Source organism: Epinephelus moara, chromosome 18 (assembly GCF_006386435.1).
Source record: "Epinephelus moara isolate mb chromosome 18, YSFRI_EMoa_1.0, whole genome shotgun sequence".
Lineage (NCBI taxonomy): Eukaryota > Metazoa > Chordata > Actinopteri > Perciformes > Serranidae > Epinephelus > Epinephelus moara.
The window spans coordinates 2,344,038-2,370,628 of record NC_065523.1 but is presented as its reverse complement, the minus strand read 5'-3'; the positions used below and the strand labels follow the sequence as shown (position 1 = coordinate 2,370,628).

Genomic DNA, 26,591 nt, shown 5'->3' with positions numbered 1-26,591 from the left:
GTCCCTCTCGAGCTATGATAAGCTGTAAGTCACGTTAAGCGACCTGTGACCAACAATGAGTGAGAAATCGGCTCATTCTTTATTTTGTGTTGTAAGTGTTTGCAGAGTTCAACAGGACAGTCACCAAAAACCTACAGATGGACTTTTTTGATGCCCTGGACCGCCACACACCACGCTTTGTCACGATCTTCAAGTCCAAGAGAGGAAGTGTGGGAGAGACCCTGACTGAGTTGGTGCAACAAATTGATTCAGGGGTAAGTCTATGAAAGGCTTCTTCTGTCTTTATTGCTCATGCTAAGTTGACTTCAAATAGTGATTGTTGTTTTGCTGCTTTTTTTGCAACAACAGTGGTTAGAGGGGAGCAACAACAGTGGTTAGAGGGGAGAAGATGGGACATGGCTGGAGAGGCACCAGTAGTATTTTTTTTGGGGGGGATGCTACCTTTCTCATGGTTATAATGCTATTACCGTATTTCCTCAATTTAAAACCGGGCGCCTATTAGCAGCTGGCCTCTTTTAGTAGCCGGGTCTAAAACAATTTTTAATAAATAAGAGCCAGCCCCTTTTATAAGCCGGTGGCTTTAATTTGCGGTTTTACAGCATTCATTATGATTGCTGCTGATCCAGGCGAGACGGCATGAGATGAGATGAGATGAGATGCTGCAGCTGCAGCGGAAGAAGTTTCAGAGCGACACAATCGCACAGCGCATTTAAACGTAATCTGGCACAGTGTGAGTGTTTATTAGTATATTTACAACGTAACCGCTGTGGAAAAGGTCCGAAAAAAGCACTTAATCCTCTTTTTCTTGAAGTAGTTTCGACGGTGGGCAACGTCCATTCCGACATCCCACCACTCCGACATGGGCCTCTAATTGTCTAAATGGCAACACTTTATTTTCCATCAAATGTCCCATCATTCCGACAATTTTTTTCTCCTATGGTCGGAATGACGGAATTTCTGTTTTTTTTTAAACATCCTGCCTTTCCGACAATTCCTTTAATGGCCTATTTTTTTACCCAAAATATTTTTGCACTAATGATATGCCGGCGCAAATACGCCCCTAACTCCACAACCTCGCCAACCAACTTTAATAATCTATTATCAAAGTCCACTTCAGCACTGAGCTGAGGACAGCGACACAACGGAGCCACACCGGTGCACCGGCGTCGCTGTCCTCAATGCCGCAGAAAAGCGCTGAAACGGAGATGAAGGGGAACCCATTTTTTGCTTATTTTAACTGGCCCATCCAGTTTTCTGGAGGCCCACCCACAATCAAAATCCTGGCACCGCTACTGCCGTGGATGTTTATACATTTGGAAATCTGCGTGGATAGTGGCGGTGTGAAAGATCCATGCGTAATGATTGCGAGCATGGACAACAGATGTCTTGTCTGTGGATTTCGCCGACCAAAATGTCATGTAGAGATTTTTTTTACATGTAAGGGGAGCTGAACATACAGCTTTCATCCACAAACCAACGTGGGAGAGCCCCAAGACGCGTGTGCCAGACGCACAGAGGCATGCGTAAAAGGCCAATTTTGACCACTTATGCTGTTTAGTTGCTTTTTTAGTTAACTTTCGTTTCTTTTGGATTTTTATGCGTATTATAGAGCCGTTTTGGTCCATGTTTATAAGCCTTTTTTTCCTGGATAAAATTTTCTAAAGTTGCAACAAGCGGCGTCGGAGTGTGTGATTGAAAACCACCACGTCCTGCTTCCCGTTCAAGGCATCTCCTCCTTCGGATGCCGAGACTTTGTGTTTATTAATTAAGCTTTCACTGACTGTATCACATCTGTACACATGTCTTAAAACATGAAAAATGCATGAACAGAAAGAAGGGAGTCACCTGTTGAGTAACGCACATTTCCTTATACGGAAAGCCTTGTCGGAATGGTGGGACGTTTGCATGTCGGAATAGGGGTATGTCGGAATGGCATTATGTCGGAACAGTGTTATGTCGGAATGGTGGGATGTCGGAATGACAGCATGTAACCAGTTTCGACCCAGCGACACACACACTCACTGACAGAAGTGGACAGGAGAGGACGAGGGGGAGGGGGAGGAGCGAAGGGCTAGCTGCAGCGTCACTGAACATGACGTGGTCACCGACAATCAGGAAATACCAGCACTTTAACTTAACAGTTCACTAACACTCTTGAAATATCAGTGCTTCAACTTAACAGTACAGTATCTGTTCTGAACTATCTTTCACACGTGTAACAGACATAACAGTAAAGGCCCGAACATACTATAACGAACGTACTATAAGCGGAGCGGACTCCGCGAGGAATGTCCGCAGTCATTCAGGCTTCCATAGTCGAGCGCACTTCCGCGTTGTAGTTTACTGTAAAAATGTCCGTGAAACACACTACATTACCCACAATTCTTGCGCATCGATGTGAAAAATACATGCCGAGCAGTCACTGGTGCACGGAGCGGAGTCCGCGCGGTCGTAAAATCTGAGCTTTGCGCGCACAGGGCTTGCGGACGTCCGCTTTTGGTCCGGACGGACCTCCGCGGAGTCCGCTCCGCGTACGTTCTGCCCAAGTATGTTCGGGCCTTAACGTGGACCAGTTCGTTACAGTATTTTAAAATTTGGCTGTAAGATTAAAAAAAAAAAAAAAAAAAAGAAAGCCTCCATCAAATAGTAGCCTGTCCCTATTTGTAGCCTGGTCCCACACTATTTTTTTGTTAATAGTAGCCCCGGCTATTATTTGGGGAAATACAGTATGTGAACAGTTGTAATTAATTTGAGTGGGTGGGGGTGCATTCTAATGGTGTGAAGCTAGTTTTTGGCCTGGAAGAACAGTCTTCCTGAGACTGTGATGTATGCAAGAGCTGTGTCTTAATGATGATCACAGGTGTCCAACTCGCCTCCACTGATGAACTGAGATGGATTGTCCCAAGAAATATACAGTATACAGTATAAGATACAATATAAGTACAACCTACAACCCCTATAGAACTTATGTTGCTATTCGCTGTTAAAACTTTGGATTTTTTCTTAAAAATCAATTCTCCAATCAGTAACTGCTGCGCTGTCAAACAATGTGTTGACACTTGTTTCATATAGACTTTCACAAACATTTTTGTACTGTAACTTTTGAATGCTGCATTATCTTCAGCTTAATTTGTTCATCATCCAATTCTAGAAACCAGATGTAATGGCAATGCACACCATTGTACTCCGAGGCCTCCCTGTTCTACTTGGTGATGACCCCAGTAACTTCTACAAAACCTGCTTCGTAAGTTCTCATAGTTACATCTTAAAGGAGCACATACAGTTCTGGGGGAATTAGCTTTGTATTTATCAGTATCTCACTGAGAGTGAGATAAAAAAAAATGTAATGCCGAATATATATCCATGAGTTCAGTACAAACATTATGGGCTGCTTGCTAACTAACAGTTCGGTGTATGCCAACAGGGTTACCAGCCTAGCACCTGTGAAGTGAGAGGAATACACCTTTCATCTCCAAAACTGAGTTATTTAAATACAAGACCGTGTACATATATTTTTAGTGGTTTCTGCATTATTTTGAGTTATCCAGTGGAGAGAGACAGGAAATCCAGGGGGGGAGAGAGAGAGGATGACATGCAGCAAATGGCCCAGGTCGGATTCAAACCCAGGGTCGCTGCGGTAAGGACACAGCCTTAATATGTGATACACGCTCTACCAGATGAGCCAACAGGGCGCTCCTGACCTTGCATATTTGACTTAAAAAAATTTAAAAAATAAAAATCTAAGTTTTAAATGCAGATGCATTTGGTTTGTCTGGTGGTTCACCTGGTAGAGACGTATCACATATCAAGGCTGAGTCCAAACCACAGCAGCTGGGGTTTGATTTGGAAGGAGCGCTTTGGTGCATGTCACCTCCTCTCTCTCACCTGCCTTTTCTGTCTCTCTACTGTCACTATCAAATAAAGCAGAAATGCCTCAAAAAATCTTAAATGTTTTTTTTTTTTTTGGGGCATTTTAGCCTTTAATCGATAGGACAGACAAGCGTGAAAGGGGGAGAGAGAGAGGGACTGACATGCAGTAGAGGGCCACAGCCTTGTACATGAGGCGCCTGCTCCATCCACTAAGCCACCGACGCCCCCTTAAATGTTTTTTTAGATTGATATAGACACCGACGCCCCCTTAAATGTTTTTTTAGATTGATATAGATTTGGTGTAAGGCAGGGGTCAGCAACATTTTGGATGTCCTGTGCCACTTTGATTTAAAAAACAAACAAACATTTTTTTAAAGGTTGCACAGACCCGAGTGCCATGACGGATCATGATAACTACTTTTGTTGAATATATTGTCCCAAAAATAATTGCATTTAACAATATAATTGTCATTTTAAGACAATTTTATGCCACTGACTGATTGATAATAGTATCACTGACCGCATCACTGTCGTGACAATAATGACGGTAAAGCACACCCTCTCATGTAATAATGCTTAATTGGATGTGAGGAAGACTTCTTTCATGTTCTTTATTAGACACCTGTAAACTGATCATAAAATGTTTTAGGCCTACTTATGTTAAAACTATTATCAACAACTTGTGGATTTTCACTTGTGGTCAAGTGAAAACTTAATGCGTAAGGCTGGAAGGCAGTGTCAGCAGGACAGATGACACGCTGACAATTTCGAATTGACAATGCACAACATTTCTGTTGTAATGTTTTTGTTCGGTTTCATTACAGGGTTGTGACAGTGATGAGACCTGGGCACAAGTATCTGTGGGGGTGCTGACTGGTGTCCCTGAAGATGTGCAACTCTCTCCGAATCAGCTCCACCTTGACCCAGTGTCTAGTGCCATCATTGTTGAAGGAGGTATTGTAATGGATAATCTCCAGAACCTTCCTGAGGCACTTTGCCTCTTGTTTGGGCTGTTATACTAAATGTTTTTATTTGATGCAAAAAAGATCAGTATATTGTTGCTGGATAGTTGTACCTGCTGATATGGTCCCAAAAATGTAGTAGTGGTTGAGCTTATTTTTTATACTGTCATTTAAATTGTAGTGTACAGAAGCCAGTATTTGCCATGACAATAGCTGCACACAGCCTCTTTAAATTGTTTTAAACCAGCACAATACGATTTTAGAGTGGCATAATGTGTTAACGGACCTGAAACCACTTTGATTTAAAGTGTGCTCTGTGACTTTTTGAAATGTAATGAATGTAAACCAGTGCCATCTTGTGTGGACCAACCCCATTTTAAGACCTTTGTTCCTTTTTCCACCTTGTGCAGACCTTTGTGTCTTTTTCTAAACCACCTACTGTACCACACTTAACCGCTACCTCACTGTTTAAAATAAGCATCTCAAAATCAGATGGATAATTTTTGTTCCGAAATGATTCTGCTGGAAATTCAACAATTCAATGTATTGTTGACATGTTGATATAAAAGGAAGAAAAATTAAAAAAACAAAATGGATATAATTGAAATTTTAACTGTGTTATTACCTTGATTTATTATGTTGAACTGTATTAAAGGACAACTTTTATACGTTGTAAGCACTTTTATACGGGACGCATTTGCCCCCATTACCGTTTTAGCTCGTTTCGCGCCTCAATACTGAACCAATTTTAGAACGAGTGGTACCCATGAATCATACGCACACATACACATGGGGAAATAGAGCCCAGGTTGAAAAATACCTAAGTTGTCCTTTAACTGGATTATTTTAGGAGATTGGAATCTGTTTTTCATTCATGTATAGATATTTGAAGCACTTAGGTTACTGAAGTAACACTTACTTGCTTGCAATCGGTTTGCATGGTTTTAGCAAGAAAGTCAGATTGCTGATCAAGTAAATATAACTTAGAAATGCTAAGTTACAGGGAATGTCACATAAGTTAGTCCAACTTAGATAAGTGTGTTGTATGGACTACACACAGAGTAAATTTCGCATGCAATAATTTAGTAGATTAAAATAGTAATTCTGAGTAGTCTTTACTAAGTTGAGAGTACATCTACAGTTATCAAGTACACTATACTTGATTGTTTTAGTTGCTTTAACTCATGTTTAAGTGTACTCTACTAAAGAAGCACTAGTTAGTACAACTTACAATACCTATTTGTCTTTACTTGTTTTTTTAAGTGCAATCGGTTTGCATGCTTTTTTTAAGTAATGATAACTAATCGGATTTTATAGTGTACACTACCTCATTTGTACATACACAAAAATTGAATGTGGAGTCTCCACTGAGTTTTATAAATGAGGCCCCAGGACTGAACAACTTTGTTGACCTGATAATCAAAAGTGAGATTAGAATTAAAGATAGCTCTTAATTTCTGGCACCAGGCTCAATGGCAGGAGCCAGGTTATTAACTTCATATATTGTCATTGACGTGTTCAATGACCTGAACAAGATTATTTCTGATTTTTCTTCAGTGAGTTGGAGGAAGTGTTTGGACGGCAACCACATTTGATGTCAGTAAGACATATTTAAGGACGTCAGACTGCTGGTGGATGCCGATTTGATGGACATATAAAGTTGTATGTCATCAGCATAGCAATGAAAATAAATCTTGTGTATCATTCAACCAAGTTGAAGCATGTCAATACAATAGAGAAGGGGGACAGGGATGTAGAGTTTAAGTTTAGTAAAATCATAATAACCCTCAACCAAGAGGGTTATGATCAGAAAAACATTAAAGTCACAGTAGCACATCATCAAAAAATATTGATTCCTTATGACTTTCATGTCATATCTTTGCATTTTTGACAAGACAGAGGACAGATTACCTGAAAGAGTCTTCAACAAAAGTGGTGCAGACTCGTTTCTTGATGATCTTGGGAATCCAGCTCTGTGAGCAGGAAACAGTTTGTTAGAACCATAAGTACAACATATTATTAAAACAATAGGCCTTACTTACCAACAATAGATGCAGACATTTCTTCTTAAAATCCACTTACTAAGTTTTCACAAAGATTCTGACATTCACCCATGTTTTCTTCTCTGGGATTTGTTTTTAAAGTAAGAACACAATCTACGCACACTTAAGAGCAAACTTACGCACATTTTGAGCTGACATGTTCATGAAAAAGTTTTGGTTATTGTGTTTTTGTTAATTCTACACATATAATATTATAGGACTTCATTTACAATAATATTTGTACATCTCTCGCTCTCGCTCTCGCTCTCGCTCTCACTCTCGCTATTTTTTTTTTTTTAAAGATTATTTTTCTGGGCTTTTTGCTTTTAATTGATAGGACAGTGTGTGAAATGGGGAGACAGAGAGAGAGTGGGGACTGACATGCAGCAAAGGGTTGCAGGCCAGACTCAAGCCTGCAACCGCTGCAACGAGGCAATGCCTCTGTTCATGGGGCGCCGGCACTATCCACTATGCTACAGACGCCCCCACTCTCTCTATTTTAACATGTATTTACATCAGGTTTTTGCCTGGACTGCGACAGTGAGTTCAGGGCTGGAAGTGAAAGTCTGTGACTGATTAAATACTGCCACATTGTATTTCAAATTAAAAGCTTTAACACAAGTTCCAGCCATATACTAGGTTTTGATTTAGTCTTGGTTGCTATGGTTGGAGTCCACCCTCTTCAGACTTTCGTTCGGGTATTCTTGATTTAATTCTCTCAACATGTCTTCTTCTTCACTAGCCCTTTTCAGATAGGAATTGTGCAAATTTGCAGGAAAGCCCAATCAGTCTTTTTTCAGCATTGGTAGTATAAAAACAAAATTGGGGAGTTCGGAAAATTGCCGCCTACCTACTTTTGTTTATACAGAACGCGCCTTTTTCGGGGCAATGGGGGGCGTGAGCAAGTAACAAAACATGTAGCTCAGCGTGTGACATAACCAGTTACGTGGGAGGGAAGCCGCGGCTAGTCAGGCGGTGGTAGTCAGATTCTCTCGTAAGTCGGCCCGTTCTTCACCATCCCCGTCATCTGACGGTTAATGGCCTCTTCGTTTGCGAGGGCAAGGAGGGCGCGCAATTCCCTGTCTCCTCAGTTGCTCATCTTTACAGTGTCTGTCAGGTTTGCGTTTCCCTCTTGCTACTAGCTGTTCGCTAATTCCTGCTATCAGCTGTTTCCTGTTTATCCACCGCCAGTGGCTCCCACGCGCAGCGTCATCAACAGCTCCTCCCACAAGTCTTCAACAGCCCCTCCCGTTGCGGAAGGCTGCCTCGGTCTGTTTAAACTTAAAGGGTTCCACCAATATGACTACGCCTCGGATCAACTCGCCTTTCTGCCTCTGTGTGTATAAACACTCGCAGCTGGCCGGCAAATCGGCCCAACATTCGCGGAAAATCTGGCAGTGTAAAAGGGGCTACTGTTTGTACACAGCCCTGCAGTTTCATGCTCTTTAATGGGGATTTACAGGGCGTTTACCTATGCTTTCAACTTATGAAGACAATGTGATAAGAACACAGGTGCAAACAATTCTGTGGTTTAAGAACACATAATGAATCTGACGTAGCTTTTTCTTAGGACCTTTCTTAAGAACAAATTTAAGAGAAAACTTAGAAGGAGATTTGTGAATGAGGCCTAGGGTTGCAGTGACACAGTGTAGCAAATGTTAGGTCACCGCTTTTGGGAGAGCAACAGTTCTTCCTTTTCTTGCTGCCTTTAAATGTGCAAACTTCTTTTGCCAGTTTATATGTCTCACATGCAAAATCCAACTAACTCTGCTGACTTGTTCTGAATATAAAGGCAACTTCAACAAGTCATGTTTCACTTTACTGATGAAATTATAACACTACACAAAAAAATTCCATAACCTGGAAACACTTACGGAGTTTTCTATGTCACAACAACCATGAGTCTGAGCTATAAAATACAAAACCACCTGTTTCTATTTAACTGATTGTTATGTAACTGACACCATTTGCCCCTGGGGTTACATTTCTCCTAGATGCCCTACTTTCTGCATTGTGTACAGTTGAAATGTCTTATAGAGAGACAATTAATGTGTTTACAGGCACACAAGAAGCCTGAGGCAAACTGTGTAACAGGTAAAAATATGTTTATATATATATATATATATATATATATATATAAACTGTATATGGAGCACAGGTAAAAATGAATGAGTATATGTGTGATATATATACATCTAAATCACTATTATCATGCCACAATTCCTTTTATTTTGAAAGTCAATGACACTAGTCAAACCTTTGACCCCATCATCACATTCATCACCGACATGGAGGACTCCAGCCATGAAACTTTGCAGCCTGAGGATGAGGTGGCAGCTTACATCTAGTTCAAGACACCCAAGGAGGATCCTTTTGAGGTTTTATGGTGGTGGAAGGAGCATGCTAAAATGTTTCCTAACCTGGCAGTGATTGTGCAGAATGTTTTCGCCATGCTTGTGTTGTATTGCACTGTTCTGTTGGTGTTATTGTTTCATTACTATGTATTGTAAAGTGACCTTGGGTTTCTTGAAAGGCGCTATATAAATTAAAGTTCTTCTTCTTCTTCTTCTTCTTCTTCTTCTTATTATTATTATTATTATTATTATTATTATTATTGTTGTTGTTAGCAATAATAATAATAATAACAGGCCTGTGTGATTATAACTGGAAATACACTGCTCAAAAAAATAAAGGGAACACTTAAATCACACATCATAGATCTTGATGAATGAAATATTCCAGATTAAAATCTTTATTGATTGCACAGTGCAATTTGTTGAGAACAAAATAATGTAAGAACAATCCATGGAAACCCAAATCATTAACTAATTTAGGACTGGATTCAGAATCATACCAAAAATCAAAGTGGAAAAATCAGATCACAGGCTGATCCAACTTCTGTGAATTTCCTCAGGACAACTCATAATGTGGTTCAGTAGTGTGTATGGCCTCCATGTGCCTGTATACATTCTCTACCACGTCTGGGCATGCTCCTGATGAGACGACAGATGGTCTCCTGGGGGATCTCCTCCCAGACCTGGATCAGGGTATCAGTCAGCTCCTGGACAGTCTGTGGTGCGATGTGGCGGCGGTGGATGCTACGATACATGATGTCCCACAGGTGCTCAATTGGATTCAGGTCTGGGGAACAGGCGGGCCAGTCAATAGCATCAATGCCTTCGTCATCCAGGAACTGCTGACACACTCCAGCCACATGAGGCCGGGCATTGTCATGCATCAGAAGGAACCCAGGGCCCACTGCACCAGCATATGGTCTGACAATGAGTCTGAGGATCTCATCCCGGTACCTAACAGCAGTCAGGGTACCTCTGGCTAGCACATGGAGGCCTGTGCGGCCCTCCAAGGATATGCCTACCCACACCATCACTGACCCACCCCCAAACCAGTCTAGCTGGAGGATGTTGCAGGCAGCAGAATGTTCTGCATGGCGTCTCCAGACTCTTTCACGTCTGTCACTTGTGCTCAGTGTGAACCTGCTCTCATCTGTAAAGAGAACAGGGCGCTAGTGGCGAATCTGCCAATTTTTCGTGTTCTCTTGCAAATGTCAATCAAGCTGCACAGTGCCGGGGTGTGAGCACAGGTCCCACTTATGGACGTTGGACCCTCAAGCCACCGTCATAGAGACTGTTTCTGACAGTTTGGGCAGAAACATGCACACGAGTGGCCTGCTGGAGGTCATTTTGGAGGGCTCTGGCAGTGCTCCTCCTGTTCCTCCTTGCACAAAGAAGCAGATAGCGGTCCTACTGCTGGGTTGATGCCCCCTCCACCTCTCCTGGTGTACTGGCCTGTCTCCTGGTATCTCCTCCATGTTCTTGACACTGTGCTGGGAGACACAGCAAACTTCCTGGCCACTGTGCGTATGGATGTGCCATCCTGGAGTAGCTGAACTACCTGAGCAGCTTCTGTGGGCTGCAGATACCACCTCATGATACCACTAGTGGTGAGGGCACTGGAAAAATGCAAAACTACCCAAGAATCAACCAGAAAGGACGCAGAGAGGGAAATGGTCTGTGACCACCACCTGCAAAACCATTCCTAAATAAGAGTTGTCTTGGTAATTGCCTCTTATTTCCACCTGTTGTCTGTTCAATTTGCACAACAGCAGGTGAAATTGATTCACAATCAGTATTGCTTCCTAACTGGACAGGTTGATATCCCAGGAGTTTGACTGACTTTGAGTTACACTGTGATGATTATGTGTTCCCTTTATTTTTTTTTTGAGCAGTACAAACCAAAGAAAAATCCTCCACACACTGTGTACTGGCTCCTGTGATTATAAATGTAACATAGACCTCATCAGTCATTAACCACTTTTACGCTCTTTACTACAGTAAAAGAAACTTTTTGGAAAATCATTTTTGGTGTTTTATGTTACACATTCTCTGTCCTTTCTTCATCTTTCAACTAAATAGCAAAAAATACTCACTCTATATTTAAGTCGTACATAATATTACCACACATCTTATTCCTTGGCCTTGTTTCAATATTTGGAAATTATGTGTAGTGTTTTTACATTTTCTTATTCTGTTGTGAGGTTATAGGCTATTGTTGCTAAATTTCACTCTGATAAATATGACTTTTTGCTGTCCCATAAACAGAACATTCCTGCAGGACATTAGTATCACTATTTCATCTCATATCATATGAAGTACTTTATTCAAGGTTCTGATGATGTCACTCATAGTTAACAACCCTGCCTCATTCACATGAACGTCGCTGGATAGGAAAACCGAGCATCGACTGAGCTAGTTGATAACCAGCATCGTATCCTTATCACAAGAGTCAAGTCCGACTTGAGTCACAAATTTGAGGACTTGAGACTTGCTTGACTAACACTGACGAAAGACTCGATTTGACTTTAACTTGGTTTTTAATGACTTGAAAGGACTTGACTTCTTTTTATTAAACATTTGCATTTTTCAAGATACTGGGAGTTACATTTTGTTTTTGGAACATGACAGTGAATATGTCCCAGCTGGAATTTGTGAACACTCTTCTCCACAGCTCTCCTCAGAGAAGTGGCAGTATGTACAGCAGCACCGCAAGTGTCACCCTGTGCTTTCATTCAGTTCTATCTGCCTGATACATGTGAGTTTTCAGTAACACACATACAGTCATCACTGTAGAGAGCTGATACATGTGCTGCTCCTCTAACTTATTTTTATGAGGTTTTGGGGCTGCCACAGTGTGTAACACCCATCGCTGTCTGCTCTCCCAACATAAGTTCACTGTATGTGAGTGTGTATATTTGTGCTTGCTGTGCACACCTGCATGCCATGTGATATCTTCCACTCACACCACCAGAACAACAAGCAGGAGAGGAAATGAGACCAGGGATCAGCTATTTGAAACCAAAAACACAAGTGAAGAGTTGGAGCAACAGGAAGGAGATCAATGCCCAGCAGAGAATGAGAGAAATATCAGGAATGAGTGAAGACAGATTCAAGTTGAGGCATGATGGAGGACAGATTCAAGTTGAGGCATGATGAGCATTCCTGACATGGTCACAGCATGAGTGAACAGGTCTCAAGCTCCAGTCTGATCACATCTATTTTTAGTAGCTTTATACGTTATCCTTCTACCTGATCCACAATTTTTTGAACCGAACTGCATCTACATTAGTCAAATAAGCAAGTAAGTCAACTTAATCAGATTCAGTATCTGTAAGTTTGCTTGTTTTTGGCGTGTTGGCGTCCTTGTCACAAAGGAGGACCGCCAAATCTCACTCCAAACTCTGTGGGATGGCATGCAACAAATTAAGACCGACATGCTCAAGCACCTGGACGCAAAAGTGGATCCCATTCAGAGCACTCTGAATGAAATTCAAAATTCTTTATCTACTTTGGGAGAACATGTTAATCTATTAGAGCAGCGAGTTGGGGCTAATGAGGACACCATACACAAGCTTGTTGCTCGAGTTCAACGTCTGGAAAAAGACAACTCCTACCTGATGGACAAAGTAGATGACCTGGAGAACCGAAGCCGATGTGCTAACCTCCGCTTCATTGGGATTCCCGAGTCCGCCGAGGGTAGTGATATCATCGGCTTCATGTCCCGGCTAATTCCACAACTTCTGGGTCATGACAACTTCATCGCTCCTCCGGTCATTGAGGGGGCTCACCGCTCTCCAACTGTCCGACAAAGTAACAGAACCAGTCCCAGATCCACCATGATCAAGCTTCTGAACTTCCAGGATAAGGTCAAAATACTTTGTCTTGCAAGGGAGAAAAAGAAGCCAGAATACAATGGGGCTCGCATCTACATCTTCCCGGACTTCAGTGCTGATTTGACGAGGAGGCGCCGGAGCTTTGACCCTGTCAAACGCAAACTTTGTGCACTTACAAACAGCAGCGTTTCAACTGCCATAAAGATGCTGAAGCTGCCTTCATGTCCCCCTCACCTTTCCCAGGATGATTACCTGCTGAGGTGAGATGATGACTGTTGCTGTGGCTAATAGCTCAAAGTTAGCCTTCAATTGTCAGCTTTAGCTGGCTCTCTTCTTTTCTTGTCTTTTTATTTTCTCTTCTTCTCCTCTTCAAAGACTCAAGCTGTCTCTGTTATATTGATAATTGAGGTATTACCATTTTCCTCGTGTTTTAGTTGTTGTTTGCTGCAACAGTTGATCTCCAGCATCCAGCTGTCAAGATGTTTGTTTACTTTTTGCCAGCTCAAAGCCGATTGGTCACTTCCTCTTCTTCTTTGGCATGTTGAAGCTGTCCAGTGTAGTGCTACTGCCCCCTGCTGGTAATGTCACACACTGCCTGTGAACTATTTCTGTTTTTGAGCTACGCGTTTTTTCTTTTTATGCTCCTTATTAATTCAGACTGAGTTTTTGAGTTTAATAGATGGTTGTAACCTATACAATTTGGTTTACTCACAGAAAACATGATCTTCCCACCTTCCCACCCTTCCCACCTATTTTGGGCCTGATGCTGGGCCTAAATTTAATTTCGTTGTATATTTATTGTCATTTCTGTCTCTTTGTGTATGTGTTATCTATGTGTCTTATGTGTACAACCTTCTCATATATTTTTTGATCAAACAAGTCATATCCAACATCAAATCAGTGAAAGTTTTGATCATTGTGAGACTTGAAAATGGATAATATAAAGGGTTTAAAAATGATACATATGAACATCAGGAGCCTGGTACCAAAAATTGATTTACTTTGCTGGGTTGCTTTGCATAAACCATGTATCATTACATTGTCTGAAACCTGGTTTAGTAGCAGAATTGCCGACAATCAAATTACAATACCTACTTATAGCTGCTGCGCAGCGATGGGTCGGGTCCGGGCATTTTTAGGCAATTCTGAGCAACAAGCAGAAGAATTGGAAGACCTTTAGGAATTTAGCAACACAATCTGCCTTTTGCATCAGCTGAGGCTTGAACTCACAACCTCTGAGACTAAGGATCAATTTCTATCTCACTGAGCTAATTAGTCAGTGACAATTCATGTGTAGCTTCACAAATTGACTAAGCCAGACGTGCAGGTTTAGCAGCCGTCCATGCATGGAAAAGCAGATTTCAAACCACTGTAAAAAATTTAGTTATTGAAACAAAAATCTGAAAATACATATATTGCATCTAGACAGCATGGAGATGTTGGTAATTTATTTTAACAATGATTGATTTGCTTCATAAGTGAAAAACTGATGTTTAACTAGTTGAGCTATGTACAAAGTGAGAAGCCTCAGATGGTTTCACACTGAAGTATTGACACTGGATCTCTGTGCAAAGTTTGGTTTATTTTCAAGCATGAGAAGGCAGATTTTCTAGCAGGAAAAAGACTTGTAGATGCTGAACATCGATGAGTCAGGCTCAGGCAATTCTAAGCAATAAGCTGGAGTACAGGAAGATGATTAAGATGTTTACATTACAATGTGGATTCTGCACCAGTTGAGGCTCGAACCCACAACCCCTGGAATCTAAGATGGTCATCTACCGCTCTGAGCTAATTGGCAAGTAGCAACTCAACAGTGGCTTCACAAACTGAGTAAGCCATTCACTGTTGTGTAGGAAAGCAGCCATCTGTGCATGGAAAGGCAGATTTGAAACCACTGTAAAAAATTCAGTTATTAAGACATAAATCTGAAAATACACATATTGCATCTAGACAGCATAGAGATGCTGGTAATTTGTTTGTAACAATGACAGCATAGAGATGCTGGTAATTTGTTTGTAACAATGATTGATTTGCTCCATAAGTGAAAAACTGATTTTTAAAATTACCATTTTTACATTGACTCCAATTGTTCACATTAGAGCAAAATTCAAAATGCTGTCCAAAATTCAGTTTTTGAGATGAAATTCTGAAATTTGCCACACATCATCTACCATGACTCTAGAATTTTGTCATTTTTTCATGAACATTGAAGATTTATTTAGCAAGAATTTCATGTATATGTTTACAGTACCGTTTACAGTCAAACATTTTGATGCACTGTAGGCTCAATTTTTGATAAATCAAAAATCTGAGAAATGTAGTTTTTGTAGGACAGTCTGAAGATGCTCTGTAGTAAGTTTGGTGTCAATTGAGCAAAAATTGTGGGAGGAGATAGGTTTAAGAAGTTTTACAGTTTTTGAAAAAGTGATGAACTTCATAATTTTTAATAGGTTTAAATGTACAAAAGTTTCTTCAGTATTGGGGCTACAGTTTGATGAAAGTTGTATGGTTGATTTGTTATGAATTTTCAAAGTTTTGAAATTTAGACGCTTGCTGTAGCGCCACCATCAGGACTATTGGCTTGAGTTTACAGCTGAGGATATCTGGCATGAGACTGGACCTTTGTGCAAAGTTTGGTGAGTTTTCACCCATGGGAAGTATGATTTCCTCGGAAGAAGAAAGAAGAAGAAGAAGAAGAATACCTAGGATTACAATAGTGTCCTGGCAGCTTAGCTGCCCGGACCCTAATTATGTATTATACAGAGCTGACAGATGTACCAGAGCTGGTGGTGTGGCAACATATGTTATATCAAACTTACTGAACATTTTGAGTCTTTTTGTAAAAGTTATACTCCATGAGAATAAATATCTTACAATTGGAAATATATACAGACCCCCATCTGCACCCGTTGAATCTTCTAGTTGCTTGAACCATTAATTCCATTGTTTGTAATAATGAAATTATTATTCTCGGTGATTTTAATAAAAACTGGTCAGATAAGTTCTCTCAAAAAGATAAATCAGTTTTTTCTAATTTAAATCTAACACAACTAATTAATGAACCCACTAGAATCACTCCCACCTCTCAGTCTTTGCTTGATTGGATACTTGTATCTCATCCAAACAGAATTACAAACGCTGGTGTATTGTCTGATTGTCTTAGTGATCATTCAGCAGTTTACTGTGTTTGGAAGATAAAAATTCCAAGATCACCACCTAAATTGGTGAATATTAGACAGTACAAGAAAATGGACCCAGACACGTTTATTTACGATCCAACTCAGATAAACTGGGATAGATTTCAGTTAATACCCAATGTTCAAAGTGCTTGGGATTTTTTTCTTTCTGAATTTACCTAAGTTGTTGATAAACATGCCCCCTGGAAACAGACAAAAGTCAAGGGTAATCATTTGCCCTGGATCACCTCTGAACTAATACACCTCTTCAGGCAAAGGGATAAAGCATGGGCAAAATTTCAGGCAACAAGGACACATACTGATTGGGAAGCATATAGGCAACTAACAAATATCAGCAAAACTCAAGTTCGGAACGCAAAGTCTAATTACTTTAAAGATTGTCTAAGTGATAGTTTTAAAAATCCCAAACAATTTTGGAAAAATATCAAAAATATATTACTTACATCTAATAAATGTTCCGTCAGTCAATTAAGAATTGCTGATACAATAATAAATGAACCATTATCTATTGCTTATGCTTTTAATCAGCATTTTTCCTCTGTGTGCTCTAATTTAATTCCTAATACTGCTCATATTACCTCACCTCCTTACTTACTTACCTATCACCTCCACAAAGTTCTTTTAATTGTCATGTAATATCTCCTCATGATGTCCGTAAGGCTATTTGTGATTTAAAAGAGAGCAGTGGTCCTGGGCTTGATGGGATTGAATCTAAATTCATCAAATTAGCATGTCATATTCTCATTTATCCTTTGGCTGACCTTTTTAACCTGTCTTTGTCCACATGTGAAATACCTGTTATTTGAAAATCAGTATGCACTACACCTCTCCTTAAAGGGAAATTCCGGCTTATTTCAACCTGTCTCCTATCGTCCTAAATTTGTTTCAACTAACTAGTGACATAAAAATAATAGTTAGCATGTTAGCCGTTAGCCTAGATACAGCCGGGGCGCATAGTAGCGTCAGACCTGTTAAAACGTAAGTGAACGGGCAATCTTTCAAGTGCAAAGTTATTCCACTAAACAAGCTTTTTTTTCCCACAAAGACCGCCTCATATCATCAGGATAAATGTCAGAGAACATATAGAAAACGACATGTAAACGTGTTGTCTTACCTTACCGGTGTGCTGCCATGTTTGTTTATCCCTCTAGCTCTGCTTTCCAAAGCAGAGAACAAGCAGCGATCTCATAGCGTGCCTGAACAAGCAGCAGCAGCTGGAAGGCAGAACCGGACAGTAGCCTGAAAAGTTCATTCATTTATTTTATGAGGGATTTATAGAATAATGGCTGACTTTTTTGCCAGACTTCAACTTTGTGGAAGAGGAATTTGATTTTGCAGAGTTTGATGGCAGCCCTTATTTATTTGCGCCAGAATACACTGACGAAGAGCTTCGTGAAATTGAAGAACGGAGGAGGAAAGAGAGAGAGACAACAGGTATAGGACGAGAGAGGAGGAATGGCTGCTGCAAGGCTGCGTAGCTCTGGAGATTGGTGGTGTACCTGTGAATGCTGTGCCCCAGTGCCCACAGAAGAGGAATGCCTCTGTTGCAAGGAATGGGACCGGTTGCAGCCTTATTTTCAAGGTCTGGATGTGACCGAGGACGAGACACCTCCACCTGGAGTAGTATCCAGCTGGGCTTTATCTAGAGCTCGCGAGATATATTTCGGCCGCGCTTTGGAAAGCAGAGCTAGAGGGATAAACAAACATGGCAGCACACCGGTAAGGTAAGACAACATGTTTACATGTCGTTTTCTATATGTTCTCTGACATTTATCCTAACGATGTGAGGTGGTCTTTGTGGAAAAAAGCTTGTTTAGTGGACTAACTTTGCACTTGAAGGTATGCCCGTTCACTTACGTTTTAACAGGTCTGACGCTACTAATGCGCCCCGGCTGTATCTAGGCTAACGGCTAACATGCTAACTATTATTTTTATGTCACTAGTCACTTGAAACAAATTTACGACGACAGGAAACAGGTTGAAATAAACCGAAATTTCCCTTTAAGAGCGGTGATTCACTTGATCCCAACAATTACAGACCCATCTCAATTTTGTGTTCCATTGCCAAAGTATTTGAAAAAAAAATTCACAATCAATTATCAGGGTATTTTAATGATAATAATTTACTCTCCCAATATCAATTTGGTTTTAGATCTAACCACTCCACAACTACTGCTCTCTTGAAATTCACTAATGACGTTTTTTCTGCATCTGATCATGGTAATCTTACAGGAGCCATATTTATTGATTTAACCAAAGCCTTTGATATGGTTGACCATTATTTACTTTTAGACAAGCTTCAGGCTGTTGGTCTTTCTCAGCATGCGCTGATGTGGTTTAATTCATATTTGCACAATCGAAAATAATGTGTTGTATTGAGAGGGTGCAGATCAAATATGCTTACTCAACAAAATTGAGTACCTCAAGGTTCCACCTTAGGAACCCTCCTGTTCTCAATATTTATAAATGATCTCCCTCTTATTTTTTCCGAATGCCATACACAGCTTTATGCGGATGATACAATTATATACACATCGAAGCCCTCTGTCTTATCAATTCAAGAAGCTCTACAATGTGATTTTGATGTTTTACAAACCTGGTTATTAGCTAACAAACTATTATTAAATAAAACAAAAACTCACTCAATACTCCTTGGTGTGTGCCAGAATCTTAAAGCCAAATCTAATTTTTTAATGCTAAAATGCAATGATGGCAAAATTCTTGAAAAAGTTGAAAAAATTAAATATCTTGGTGTCTGGATTGACTCAGAACTCACTTTCAAAACTCATATTGAACATATTGTCAGGAAAGTTAATTTTAGTGTTGAATTAAATCTCATCACTCAGCTTATAGTACCAATAATTGCTTATGCTGACATTGTTTATCACAATGCTGCTACAACTGATCTCTATCAACTTAATGCCATTTACAAAACACTTTGCAGATTTATACTAGGCTGCTCTTTTTTCACACACCATTGTACAATGTTCGACACTCTAGGATGGCTACCCCTAGACATGAGACGCCAATTTCACTGGTTTCAATTTATTTTTAAATGTATTCATTTTGATTATCCTTATTGTTTGAAACAATTTCTCATCCCCTGTACATTGAAATATTCATTAAGAAGTTCTGATCATTCACTTTTTCAAGTTCCTTTTGTAACTAAGGAAGTTGGCAAAAAAGCTTTCATGTTCCGAGCACCATCTGAGTGGAATAACTTACCACTAACTATTCGTTCCTTGTCATCATTTCTCTTATTTTAAAAAAATTCTGTTCTCTCATCTCAAACCTAATTGTTTTTGTTTTCATTAAAACTCTCGCTGTTTTGTTTTGTTTTGACCTTGTTTTGCTGCTATTATGTATTTTTGATTTTATTTATTTGGTAGATGAAGGTTGTAATTTTTTTTGTTGTGTGTGCTGTTGTTGTTGCTTGCTTGTTTGTTTTGTTTGGTATCAGATTGTTTGTCAATGTTTGTTATGTAACCGTTATATTGTATATTTTGTGTGTGATTTACTGTCAATCTTCATTTGTTGAATGTTTGTTAGGACCCCCTCGAAAACGAGATGATGCATCTCATGGGGTTTATCCTACCCTACAATAAATTTCTTCCACATGAGGAGGTCTAACATTTGGGCACTGCTAGTCTCTAAATGTTGTTGGTAAACACATTGTTTACAGATGCAATCTTACATGCACACACACTATGAACTTCCCACACACCTCACAGAACCTTGTAGTTTCCAGCTCTTAAAAACTTAAAATGTGTTGTTGCTATTAAATTAGTGAGATTAAATGGAAAGACTATGGCCTCTAGTTTCCCGGCGCGGCGCAGGGTGGCACAGGGTGGCGAACCCTGTAGTGGTGTAGTGGAAGTTTGGCTGATTGGCGGACAGTGCGCACACGTCACCAAAACCTCACAGGCAGGTTTCCAGAATGTCAGGCACATTAACAATGCAATAAATACCCACAAAAACCACTATTCAATGCAACTATCTGCAATCAGCACATAAATGTATCTCTATATTGACTGTCCCATCACATCTTCTGTCAGATCAAAGGGGATTTGGCACGTGTAATGGAAACCCAACCTGATTTGATTAACACAGCTGCAAACTAATGAGTTCACATCCCTCTCAGCCAACCACAAACAGCCACAGCATCAGATAGGGAGTATATATATTCAGCATCTGTCATCTTAGAAAAGTCAATAGAAAAGAAACAGAGTGAGACTGCGAGAGAGAAAGAGAGAGCGCGCGCGCACACACACAAGAGAAACACTGTCAACAAATTGTAAGTTATGTTCAGTGTCTTAAGGGTTTACGTGCTTCATGTGATGCCTATACAAATGTTCTTGCTTAACGTGATCTACAAAGATGGAGTACATTATTGCGAGGAGGAGGAGGACTTACGCAGAGAGGGTGTACCGTCAAAGGACATCCTATTTGGGCATGACAGAGCTGGAATGCAGGTGGGCCATACGAATAATGACTGGAATACTGGCGTGTCCAATGTAATTGTCATTTCATGTCGTACTCTTTTTCATTACGCAGGAACAAATTACATCTACCCCGCGAGGTGGTCCAAGTGGTGATGCGCATCGTGGCCTCTGATGTGCACCCTGGTGGCACCTGTGCTCTTCCTGTTGCTGTAAAGGTGACAGTGGCTCTGACCTCCTTCGCCACCGGGTCTTTCCAGCACACCGTGGCCACGGTGGCGGGGACCAGTCAGAGAGCTGTCAGTTCGGCTATGCGGTGACATCTAGTCTAGTCCGACATGCAAATGAGCACATAATTTTTCCATCCACACCTGAGAGCCAGCTGGAAACGAAGCGAGGTTTCTTGTTGAAATGTGGATTCCCTGGGGTACTAGGAGCAATCGACTGCACACATGTACAGTTGCGCGCCCCAGATACCCAAGCCATCACTTATGTGAACCATAAGGGAGTACACTCCATTAATATCCAGGTGATTTGTGACTCGAATTGCCTGGTGACACATGTGTATGCTAATTCCCAGCTAGCAGGGAACATTCCCATAACATTGGCTAACATTACCAACAAGTTCTATTTACGTTCTAAAGAAAATGTTTTAATTTAACATACAAAAAACATTTTAAGCATGTTTATCCTTTCAAATAATGTTCTTGTAACATTAAAACCAAAACATTTTAATTATAACATTCAAAAGATGTCTTAAGGATGTTATAAGCACCATAGATTTTGTTAGATAATAACAAAGGAGGAACATTCTTACTGTAACATTCTAAAATGTTCTCAGGATGTTTTGAGGGCAAAATGAGATTTATAAAATATTCCTGAAATGTAATATGGTGACAAAACAAAAACATTCTTACTATAACTGTCTTAAAATGTTTTTAGGATGTTATTGATGCAGAATGTGATTTATAAAATATTCCTGAAATATGATTTTGTGACAAAACAAGAACATTCTAACTGTAACTTTCTAAAAATATTTTCAGGATGTTATTGATGCAGAATGAGATTTATAAAATATTCCTGAAATATATGTTGACAAAACAAGAACATTCTTACTATAACTGTCTTAAAATGTTTTTAGGATGCTATTGATACTTGGGATATCAGAAAGTCTTTTTTAAAACATTCCTTTAATGTTTTTTGTTAACTGTGTTCAAACATTCAATTTGCAACTTTCAAAGAATATTTTCAGGATGTTATTAATGCAGAATATGATTTGTAAAACATTCCTAAAATGCAATTTGGTGATAAAGCAAGAACATTCTCACTATAACATTCCTACAATATTTTTAAGATGTTATTGCTGCAGAATGTAATTTTTTAAAATATTCCTGAAATATGATGGTGATAAGACAAGAGAATCATTACTGCAACTTTTCTTTAAACATCTTTAGGATGTTTTTAAAGCAGAATATTATTTGTAAATTATTCCCAGACTATGATATGGTGAAAAAACAATACCATTATTACCTCAACTTTCTTAAAATATCTTTATGATGTTATTGATGCAGATTTTGATTTTTAAAACTTTCTTGCAATGTAACATGTTGACAAAACAAGAACAATTTTACTCTACTTTTCTAAAAAATATTTTCAGGATATTATTGGTGCAGAACATGATTTATAAAACATTCCTGAAATTTGCTATGGTTACAAAACAAGAACATTCTTACTTTAACTTTCTGAAAATGTTTCCAGGATGTTATTAATGCAGAATACAATATTTTTAAGATGTTATTGCTGCAGAATGAAAATTGTAAAACATTCCTGAAATGTAATTCTGTGACAAAGTAAGAACATTCTTACTATAGCATTTTAAAAATATTTTAGGATGTTATTGATGCAGAATGTTATTTGTAAAACATTTAGAGGTCCTAGAGGAAGTTTTAGAGGTCCTAGAGAAAGTTTTAGAGGTCCTAGAAGAAGTTTAGAGGTCCTGGAGGAAGTTTAGAGGTCCTAGAGGAAGTTTTAGAGGTCCTAGAGAAAGTTTTAGAGGTCCTGGAAGAAGTTTTAGAGGTCCTAGAGAAAGTTTTAGAGGTCCTAGAATAAGTTTAGAGGTCCTGGAGAAAGTTTAGAGCTCCTAGAGGAAGTTTTAGAGGTCATAGAGGAAGTTTAGAGGTCCTAGAGAAAGTTTTAGAGGTCCTAGAGGAAGTTTTAGAGGTCCTAGAGAAAGTTTTAGAGATCCTAGAAGAAGTTTAGAGGTCCTGGAGGAAGTTTAGAGGTCCTAGAAGAAGTTAAGAGGTCCTAGAGAAAGTTTTAGAGGTCCTAGATGAAGTTTAGAGGTCCTGGAGGAAGTTTAGAGGTCATTGAGGAAGTTTAGAGGTCCTAGAGGAAGTTTTAGAGGTCATAGAGGAAGTTTAGAGGTCCTGGAGGAAGTTTTAGAGGTCCTAGAGGAAGCCTCCACAGTCACCAGATCTCAATCCAATAGAGCACCTTTGGGATGTGGTGGAATGAGAGATTCTCATCATGGATGTACAGCCAACAAATCTGCAGCAACTGTGTGATGTCATCATGTCAATATGGACCAAAATGTCTGAGGAATGTTTCCAGCACCTTGTTGAATCTATGCCACCAAGAATTAAGGCAGTTCTGAAGGCAAAAGGGGGTCCAACCCAGTACTAGCAAGATGTACTTAATAAAGTGGCCAGTGAGTGTTGATACACATGTGCACACACACACAAACGCAGATAAACACATGCACACAGAGTTCCGAGATTGCTATGTCATGAACTAATGTTAATGTTATTCTAGTTATTAATTCTTAATACTTCAGTGTCATTAATCATGAACTATTTTAAAGTTGCTTCAATGTTATGTTATATGTGTGTTACAATTGGAGTTAATTAGATTGTTTTATCAGAAAGTACTGCAGTTTGAGTGGCTCATTTTAGCCGATCACGTGGCCCATTTTACCTGAACTCTGCTAATCTAAAAAATGGTGGCCAGCTGAAGTTTCAAAAGCCGTGGGACCTGAACAATTATATTTTATTACAACACAAAAATATTAAAAACTGTCCTTATCAACTATAAAGACACAATTTAATGTCATACATGGCTTTTTCTTGGTTTCCTAAGCAATTTACCAAAAGGTGGCCCAAATTAGCTGATGTCACCCAATCCGTCTACATGACAAAAATATGAATGAAAATCAGAATAATGTCTGACTCATGAGGACGTTTTTCAAGCCTAGACCAGCACAAGTGACTTTCTAATATAAAAGGATACATTTTCAAATGCTTCAGGAGTTTTTTCAGCCAAGGATGTTGTAGTGTAAAAGTTTGTGTCCAAATCAAGTAACAAGGTTATGATACATAAGTTGATTAAGAGACAAAGATCATATAATGTTTATGTACAAGGCACTATAAAACACCTTGATCTGCATCTGAATATGATAAAACATTGTTATACATGTCAAAGTACTCATAACACCAGACTATGTAATCATATTGTATGAAGCACACATTCAAATGTTGTAATGCACACACATTCACATATTGTGTTCTGGTTTCACTTTGTACAAGAGCACTGAGGACTGTATAAAGAAAGTCCCCAAAATTCACATGTTTTTTAAAAATAGAGCGAAAGCAAAACCAGACATAAGGGAAGAAGATTTAGGAAATTCCAGGCTGCATTACACCATTAAAAACGGGCCCAATCAGATTTGGACACAAAGAAAAGTTTACCACCAATAGAATTGGACTTGAGAGGGAAGGATTAGCAAAAGAGGTGGAGACTCATTAGAATCTCCACCAGCATATAAGCTAGGACGCTGAGAGCAGTTTTTCAGTCACACTCCGGAGTTTGACTCGCTAAGTTGTATGTGTTAAAGCCTGTTGACACATTAAACTTGATTGCATCAGACTTTGCCTGTTTCCAGTGTTTCTTTAAGTATTTACCAGCTGAGCCTAAGGTACCAAATCGACATCTGAGGACAACTGACAAGAGACAAGAGGTTCAAGGTCGGGAGCCTACAGGCCCACTTCCAGGCACCGATTTTTGACACTTCAATGTACTGCATCCCTGATTTAACCTCAAACTCAACTGTTTGGCAGGTGTCTAGCAGTGTTTTTGCTACTACTACTAGTACTACTACTAATAATAACAATAATAATAATAAAAATAAGAATAATGATAATAATAATTAACTCTATCCAGGAATTTTCCGTTTTTTCTGTTGTATTTAAAATATATTCAATACAATGTGAATCAATACAAACATGGTATTTTGTTATTTGCATATTGGGAAGATGAAAATGCCTTCATTTTTTGCATAACAATTTTATTTTAATACATGACATATTAACTGTGTTTGATTATTTTGATACATTTTAAGTCAAAATATGGCGTTTCTAAAATCTATCTATCTATCTATCTATCTATGTATTTGAATTAAGTAGGAATATGTCTGATTGGTCAATGTGTAATGGCCTTGAGGAAAGGCGGTGGATTTCAAGCTGTCATTGGTTGTTTCGCTATGTCAATCAAAATGACAAAATCGAAACTTAATCTTGGTAACGGTCTTTCCCAAGCTTGTTCGTTGTGCCCCACCTTTCACTCAGTGATGAGCTCCCCACTTTTTGTGATGATTAAGGTAAGACTGCTACATTGTAAAATAATGTTAACATGCAGAAATGATGCAAATTGACACATTTATTGCCTTCTTATTATTTCATTTAAGCTATGATGTAGCTTGTCCTTCAGCCGCATGATTAATTTACTGATGTAGCACAGTAGCCTAAGCTAACTAGAGAAATGTGCGTTAGCTGTTGTCTTTGCCTTGGAGTTAAACAGCACATGTTGATTTTTGTAGGGATGGGCATTTCAAGCACAAGCACTATTTGAAAATCACTGGGTATTATTCGATTAAGGTACAGCGGGAGATTAGCAGTGATGAAGACTAAAGCAAAAATGAATAGTTTAAGATGCAGAGAGGATAACAGCGCTAAATAACAGCTAACGCTCAGAGGACGTTAATATAACTTACAGTGAGCAGAGAGCATGTTATGTAACGTTAGTGATGTTATATTAATAGTAAAGATAATAGCATAGTTATTGTATGAGGACAAATTTAAAAATTGCTAATCTAAATTGCACGATGCCTTGTAAAGTGCTAGTGCATATCAGTATCAAGTGCTGCTGCATATCAATAAATTTTACAAAGATTATCAAGAAGTACTAATGAAAATTGCACGTTGCTCCACTGCATATTTTTATAAAGTGATACTAGGTGTAAATATAAAGTGCATACTGCAAATTAAAGTGCTGATGAGATTGCACATGACCTTATTCCTATAGGATGCTAATTTTCTATATCGTTCTTCTTTTCAGATCGATTATCTTTCTCTCCTGGGAGGTAAAACTCCTGCAGAGTCAGTTTGACGGATAATGAGAAAAATTGGTACCAATGCCCTTTGGGCCAACTACAGTATGAAGGGTCTCAAGGGGAAAAAGAACTTTCAGGACCTTCCGATATGTCCAGTCATAATCAGCAAGTGGGTGTTTTTATATTTCTTTTTATTTGACTGCAATCTTTTGAGACCTTTTCACTGTTTACCTTTGTAATTTTGTAACTGTAACCACTAACGCTAACCCAACCTGCTAGGCGCATGAAACATTGTAATGCATATACAGTGGTGTGAAAAAGTGTTTGCCCCCTTCCTGATTTCTTACTTTTTTGCATGTTTTCCGCACTTAAATGTTTCAGATCATCAAACAAATTTAAACATTAGTCAAAGATAACACAAGTAAACACAAAATGCAGTTTTTAAATGAAGGGTTTTATTAATGAGGAAGAAAAAAATCCAAAGCTACATGGCCCTGTGTGAAAAAGTGTT

The 26,591-nt window shown here is 39.3% G+C and overlaps 1 protein-coding gene across 2 annotated transcripts in view; it reads right to left on the bottom strand.

The window, feature by feature from the left end:
* trpm4a (transient receptor potential cation channel, subfamily M, member 4a) overlaps positions 1–26,591 on the bottom strand; it is a 166,742-nt gene that overhangs the window by 127,719 nt on the left and 12,432 nt on the right. For both annotated transcript variants that reach the window (XM_050070235.1, XM_050070236.1), the window contains exon 2: positions 6,744–6,805. In XM_050070235.1, coding sequence (XP_049926192.1) covers positions 6,744–6,805 — 62 coding nt within the window. The remainder of the gene's footprint in view (positions 1–6,743; positions 6,806–26,591) is intronic.